The sequence below is a fragment of the Suricata suricatta genome, chromosome 2 (assembly GCF_006229205.1).
Source record: "Suricata suricatta isolate VVHF042 chromosome 2, meerkat_22Aug2017_6uvM2_HiC, whole genome shotgun sequence".
In the NCBI taxonomy this organism is placed as follows: Eukaryota; Metazoa; Chordata; class Mammalia; order Carnivora; family Herpestidae; genus Suricata; species Suricata suricatta.
In genome coordinates, this window is record NC_043701.1 from 6167176 (window position 1) to 6174739 (window position 7564).

The 7564-nt window shown below is 44.3% G+C and overlaps 1 protein-coding gene across 1 annotated transcript in view; it reads right to left on the minus strand.

Moving 5' to 3' along the window:
- Positions 1-7287, minus strand: part of ZNF862 (zinc finger protein 862) — a 32845-nt gene extending 25558 nt beyond the window's left edge. Inside the window, exon 1 of the mRNA XM_029921748.1 lies at positions 7068-7287. Within this exon, the coding sequence (XP_029777608.1) occupies positions 7068-7091 (24 nt within the window). The 5' untranslated portion in view covers positions 7092-7287. The remainder of the gene's footprint in view (positions 1-7067) is intronic.
- Positions 7288-7564: the final 277 nt, after the last annotated feature.

Here is a 7564-nt window from a genome sequence, read left to right on the forward strand (position 1 = left end):
ATTCAACAATACATTAAAGGATCCATTCAGCACAATCAAGTGGGATTTTTTCCAGAGATGCAAGGATGATTCAATATTGCAAATCAATGAATGTGATGTGTCACATTAAGAAAAGGAAGGATAAAAGCCATATCATTTCAATAGGTTCATAAAAACATTTGACAAAATAAACATCCTTTGATGATAAAAACTCTCAACAAGGTAGGCTTAGAGGGAACATACATCAACATAATAAAGGCCATATATGAAAAATTCAGTTAACCTCATACTTGATGAAAAACTGAAAATTTTTCCTCTAAGATCAGAAACAAGACATGGATGTCCACCTTCACCACTTTTATTCAACATAGTACTAGAAGTCCTAGCCACAGCCATCAGACAAGCAAAAAAAAAAAAAAAAAAAAAAAAAAATAGAAGGCATCCAAATTGGTAAGGAAGAAGTAAAGCTATCACTTTATTTACAGATGACACGATATTACACATTGAAAACTCTAAAGACTCCACCAAAAAACTATTAGAATAAATGAATTCTGTAAAGATGCAGAATATAAAATTAAGATTCAGAAATCTGTTGCATTTCTCTATACTAATAACAAAGTAGTAGAAAGAAAAATTGCAAAAACAATTCCATTTACAATTGAACCCAAAAGAATAAAAAAACCATCTAGGCACAAATTTAACCAAAGAAGTGAAAGAACTATACTCTGTAAGACATTGATCAAAGAAATTAAGACAACGCGCGTGCACGCACACGCACACACACACACACACACACACACACACAGATATACCATGCTCATGGACTGAAAGAATCAATACTGTTAAAATGTCCATATTACCCAAAGCAATCCACAGATTCAATGCAACCCATATCAAAACACTAACACTACTTTTCACAGAACTAAAACAAATTATCCTAAAATTTGTATGGAACCACAAAAGACCCAAATAGCCAAAGCAATCCTGAGAAAAAAGACCAAAGCTGGATGTATCACGATCCCAGATTTCAAGATATACTTCAGATCTATATTAATCTAAGCAGTATGGTACCAGCACAAAACCAGACACATAGATCAACAGAACAGGACAGAACACCCAGAAATAACCCCCCTCGTACATGGTCAACTATTTATGACTAAGTAGGCAAGTATATACAATCAGGAAAAGACAGGCTTTTCAATAAATGGTACTCGGAAACCTGCACAACTACATGCAAAAGAATGAAACTGGACCACTCTCTTACACCGTACACACACACAAACACACACACACACACACAAACACACACACACACACACACGTGCACGCACAGAAACCTCAAAATGGATTAATGACCTAAATGTGAGAACCAAAACCATAAAACTCCTAAAAGAAAACACACGCAGTAATCTCTTAACATCAACCTTAGCAACATATTTACAAGATGTCTCCTCAGGTAAGGGAAATAAAAGTAAACTATTGGGACTGCACCAAAATAAAGAGCTTTTGTACAGTGAAGGAAAACACCAACAAAACAAAAAGGCAACCAGTGAATGGGAGAAGGTATTTATTTGTAAATGATGTACCCGATAAGAGGTTAATATCCAAAATACATAAAGAACTTACAAAAGTCAAAATCCTAAAAAAAAACTAATTAAAAAATGAGTAGATGGGGTACCTAAATGGCTCAGTTGGTTGAATGTCTGACTTTGGCTCAGGTCATGATCTCAGAGCTCACAAGTTCAAGCCCTGCCTCAGGCTCTGTGCTGACAGCTCAGAGCCTGGAGCCAGCTTCAGATTCTGTCTCCGTTTCTCTTTGCCCCTTCCATGCTTGTGCGCGCTCTCGCGCACGCGCTCTCTCTCTTGCGCTCTCTCTCTCTCTCTCTCTCTCTCTCTCTCTCTCTCTCTCTCTCTCTCTCTCTCTCTCTCTCTCTCTCTCTCTCTCTCACACACACACACACACACACACACACACAATATAAATAAACATTAAAAAACTTTTTTTAATGAGCAGAAGATTTGAATAGACATTTTTCCAAAGAAGAAAGACATACGGATGGCCAACAGACACATGAAATGATGTGCAACAGCAGTAATCATCAGGGAAATGCAAATCAAGGCACAATGAGATTTCACCTCAAATCCCAGTCTGAGTGGTTAGTATCAAAAAGATAAGAAATAACAGGGTTACATGGCTGGCTCAGTCAGTAGAGCACGCGACTCTTGATCTCAGGGTTGTGAGTTCAAGCCCCACACTGGGTGTAGAGATTACTTAAAAATAAACACACAAAAAAACCCACAAAAAATGAGATAAGAAATAACAAGTACTGGTGAGGATATGGAGAAAAAAGAGCACTCAGGCCCTGTTTGTGGGAATGTAAATTGGTGCAACCATTGTGAAAAACAGTATGGCAGTTCCTCAAAAAAATTAAAAAATGGTAATACTTTATGATCTAGTAATTCCATCACTGGGTATTAACCCCAAGAAAACAAAAATACTAATTCAAAAAGATATACGCACCGCTATGTGTATTGCAGCATTATTTACAAGAGCCAACATATGGAAGTGGCCCATATCCACTGATAGATGAAAGGATAAAGATGTGGGGGGGGGTGTGTACGTGTGTATATGTGTGTGTACACACACACACACACACACACACACGCATGCCCTAAAAAATGAGATCTTGCCATTTGTGACAACATGGACGATCTAGAGGGTATTATGCTAAGTGAAATAAGTCAGACAAAAAAGACAAATACGACTTTACTTATGTAAAGTGGAATTTTAGTGGAATCTAAAAAACAAAACAAATTAACAAAACACCAAAATAGACTCATAAACCCAGAGAACACACTCGTGGTTGCCAGAGGGAAGGGGGGATGGTGGTGAGAGAAATAGGTGAAGAGGATTAAGAGACACAAACTTCCAGTCGTAAAACAAGTAAGACTCGGGGATGAACAGTACAGAATGGAGAATGCAGTCGATAATATTTAATAACGTTGTGCAGAGACAGATGGTGACAGTACTTGCAGCGAGCACTGAGTCACGTATAGAACTGTCCAATCACGATGTTGTATGCTTGAAACTGATATAACATTGTACAGCAATTATGCTTCAATAAAAAAAGATTTTTTTTCTCAGTCCATATATTTATTTTTTATACAATTTATTTTTTAACATATGCAATTATTTTCCGTCATTTACAATACAGTAGTTACAATGACACTCCAAACAGAAAAGCAAAGTAAAAAACCAAAACCCCCACTTCTATTTCATGCAATTAGACTTATACAGAAATTAGAAGGTTAAGTACCAACTAGTTAATCACCTAATTTCACAGCTATCTGAAGTGGCAATTGTAATATAGCAGCTTATCTATGATACGTTCAAGATAAAGGATATAATTTATTACTTGCCCATAAGCTAAAACACAGCCTGCTTAATGCCTTTCCTTAAATTCCACCTCTGTACTACAGTATACTTGAGGTCCATGCAAAAACGTAGCTACTTTTTATATAGGAAATGGATGACTTTTTAATAGAACCGCCCTGCCAACTGTGTATGTTTTAAACAACTATTTGCACTCAGAGTGTCTTTCAATGCAAAACATGATTATACTTCCCAAATCCTGCCGGAGGATGGGCTCCACTAAAACAAGGCGGTCAGACAGGAAAGGGGTGCCCATGAGATTCAGTCTAAGGGGAGCCAACAGGTGGAAGGGGGAAGGGGACGCTTGGGAATATACAGAAGGCGGAACCTAGGGTGATTACTGTAGCCCAGGACTAGCGAGCAAGCTGTTCCAAATGGGACAGGCTGCACTTGTGACCAAGGACAAGCAGGGCTCCCTTATTCACACCCACCCCTCCCCCTTTCTTCCCGAGGGAACAGGTGGGCTTCCAACGAAAGCCAACGGGCCCATCACATCAGCATCCACAACCATGAAGAGAATGGCCAGGACTGAATGCTTAGATCATAAAGAAGCGTCCTCCCAACAAGGTTGATTGCCCTCACTCTGGTATCTCTCTTTTAACCAACTATGCCAAGAGCCTTCTGATCCCAACTGGTCTCAATGTAAAGGAAACACAGATCTTGAATAAGAGCAATTCTTTCTCTCTATAGAAAGCGAGTATCTCTGGATACTCTGGATTTTAGTGGTTCTCACTGCTCTACTGCTGAGCTCCGACTTAGCGCAGCACCAAGTTCCCTCCACCTGAGACTAAGCGGCCTTCCTGACTTTAGCTCTGTGTATTGCCCCACCCGGAATCTCCTCTGCAGATGAGTGCAATGCACTCACTTAAATGCCTTGCAACTTTCCTCCCTCCACACGCCCAACCTTTAGATTCCCTGCCTCTGCCTATTTCCTTGTACCTACTCAGTCTACCTGCTCCATCAGGGTCCTATTCACATTCCATCTCTTTCATGAGGGATTTCCTAACCTCCTGGTCCAAGCACTTCTCTTTCGCCTGAGCAAGGAAGCCTCTGTATCCTCATGGAGCTGGAAGTACTCAGGACACCTATGCTGATTGGCTCATTTTATGACCTCCTTCACCATTACCTACCCCTTCCTCCCATCACATTAACCAGAAAGCATATCATAGGCCCTTAATTATTTATTCAAAATGCATTTATTATTTGTTTCTCATAGGCTTGGTGCATGGTGATCCTAAGATACGGAAAACACTATCACTATTGTCCAGATTAAAATCTACCAGGAGCCGACAGACACCAATAAGTGTAATAACAGAGCTGAGTCTAGAGAAAACTGAGACAGGAATGACCACCTCCATGGACCAGACAGAGGGGGCAGGAACCGGAAATGCTGAGGCAGTAACTACACACACAATAAATGCTCCTATTTGGCAGCACTAAAAATACAGTCTCCCACAGGGCCTATGAGGGGTCAGACTGCAGCGTACATCAGAACATTCACACCTTCTGGCAAAACGGCTCCGTAGCAATGCTACTTTATGAGTCATTCATGCCAAAAATACTGAGGATCACTAGATGCTGCTCCACTGATCTGACTGGGGATACAGCAGGGAATAAAGTCAGCACACATGCCAATAAATGCGAGAATTTTATATAGTGATAAAGGCTGAGAAGAAAGGAAATCCAGATGACGGGATGGAGTGATGGGAGTCTTTGACTTCTCTCCTTTATTCTGCCAATGACAAGTAAGATACCCCACATCCAATCCAATAGGCCAAGATTGCTGTTAAGTATTACAAAATAGCACCAAAGGAAGATACTATTAATTGACCAACCTACTACGTTAAGTGGACACCCAGTCTTCGAACCTTGAGCCAAAAAAAAAAAAAAAAAAAGCTATTCAGAATGGAACTTTAGCACAGACACTGCACCCTGCCTCGTTACTGCCACTCACGCGCAAGACATCCAACGCTGCCAGTTTGTTTTGCAGTCACTTTATTTCATCTTTGAATAACCTTCCAATTCCCCAGGTTACAAAACGGATGCATCTGGAAGGGTGAGCATCTTTTTGAGACACCCTGCAATCAAAATTAGAATCAAGAGTCCAAGTTCCAGACTCCAGGGTTTTCATTTAGTGGTTGGGCCTGGACAGGACATCACATTTCTCTCCCTTACCCCCCAAATTGTTCACATTTCTCTCTTCTCCTGTTTAAAGCTAAGAAAGCCTACAACTGAACAGAGTAGTTTGAGATCAACCTCAAATTACGAATTCCAATTTCCAATAATCCTTTTCCACATTACCTTTTGCGCCCCAAGCTCAGGTTCAGGTGAAACTAATCAGGGGTAAGGGCTTCCCTTCACTACTTTGATGTCCCCTATCGTGCTTAATATGAGGCTGGCACACAGTTCCCCTCCAATCTTTCTTTACTTGGGTTCTGTTGAGCTTTATTTGTCTCAGACTGTTTACTTTGATTGTTTCATCTTCCATATGCATCACTGTAGCTTGAGGAGGAGAGGGAGTGTGGAAGAGAAGCTTAAGCAAGGGGTAACTTCTTTTGTAACTCAGTCCTTCCCAGCTTTTCCAGAAGAAGCTACAGTGTGGAAATAACCCCATTATTTTCTCTCTTTTGTCTCTGGGACAGCCCTTGCAGGCTTGTCCGAGTACTGAAGTCAATAACGCCACCAGAGAGCTCTCTGTGGAACATGGTCTCTTCATGTTTATCCTGTATTCATTCCACCATCTAGCTCACAGTAAACCAGACCACATGTTTATTAAGTAGATTTCTTTTTTTAAAAAGGACTCAATACACACTTGAAAACATATGTGGAGGGAATTCCCTCTGTGCCAAAGAAGAAAACAATCCTCAAAAATTGGCACCAGGCTGCAAAGACCGCCCAGAAAGATCTTAGTCCCAAGAGCCTTCCCCGGTCTCCAAGTCAGAAGCCCACAACCAAGTTGGTCTTTGGACACTGCCTCCGAGCCTCTGATCTCTAGCAATCTTGTCAAACCCACTGAACTCTACCGGCAAGCACTTTCTCCCATCTTTTCCTCCAACTCACAGCCTCCTGCCCCAAGCCGGAAGCAAGTTTATGGAATATGCTCTGGGCAATGCTCCGATACCCCCACGAAGTAGACACTTGTAAGTGGGCACGAAATATGCCGGACGCCTTCTCTTTTTCTTCTCAGCCCTTTCTTGGGAAGGGGGATCTCGCCAGGGCCAAACCTTCACCCTGTTTCTTGGTAATCCCTACCCCCTGCCTTCCACTCCGGTCTTAGCCAGCCTTAAAAACGCTGGGCCTCTTCAAAACTCCCAACGGACGTGTGGGAAAACAGGAAGCACTTCTGCATCACTGCTCTTGAGTGGGTCACCCACCCCAGCATCAACCGGGCAGAGGGCGGCTTGGCCAGCGAGCTAGGGAGTGGGGGCAGGAGGCTGCGCCGGACCCCAAGAGGGTGTGCTCGCCCCTCCCGGCCACACCCGCCCGGAGAAGGCCGCCCAAGTGCGGAGAACGAGGCGGCGGGCGAGCGGGCGAGTTGTTCCCTGCAAGGCTGGCTCATCCGCGGGGACTCCGCCCGCACCGCCCGCCTCCACGGAGCCCAGGTCTGGGATCTACCGGAGGGGACTGGGCGGCCCCAGGGCCCTTCCAGGCCTACCTTCCCCGACTCCCTGGGCTCCATGGCCCTGCTTGCGGTTGCCCGTGCTGACCCCGCCACTGCCTCCAGGCCGCCCCCTCCCCCCGCGGCCTGGCCTGAGAATGCCGTAGCCGCGACCACCTTGGGGACCGGGGCCCCCGGAGGGCAGGACACCCCGGCGGGGAGGGGCGCGGCCGGGAACCGGCTCTACCACGTCGGGAGGGCAGTAGCGCCCCCGAAGCCGGGAGAGGCGAGAGGCGGGGACCAGCGCCGTACCGGGCGAACCGCTTTATGGCAGCCTCCTGGCCCGAGACGGCGGGGCATCACGGGAAATGTAGTCCGGCCTGGTTAAGTGGCTCTCAAGCCGCTATTGGCTCTCGAAATGCTGGATCCTGATTGGACGCCGAGCAGCTCGCTCTCTGCCTTTCCCGCCTCGCTTGAGGACATTGGTTGTCAGGTAATATCCCACCACGCCCTCCCAGACCTTGCTTTCCGGACTATTTAATCAAGGAGGGCAA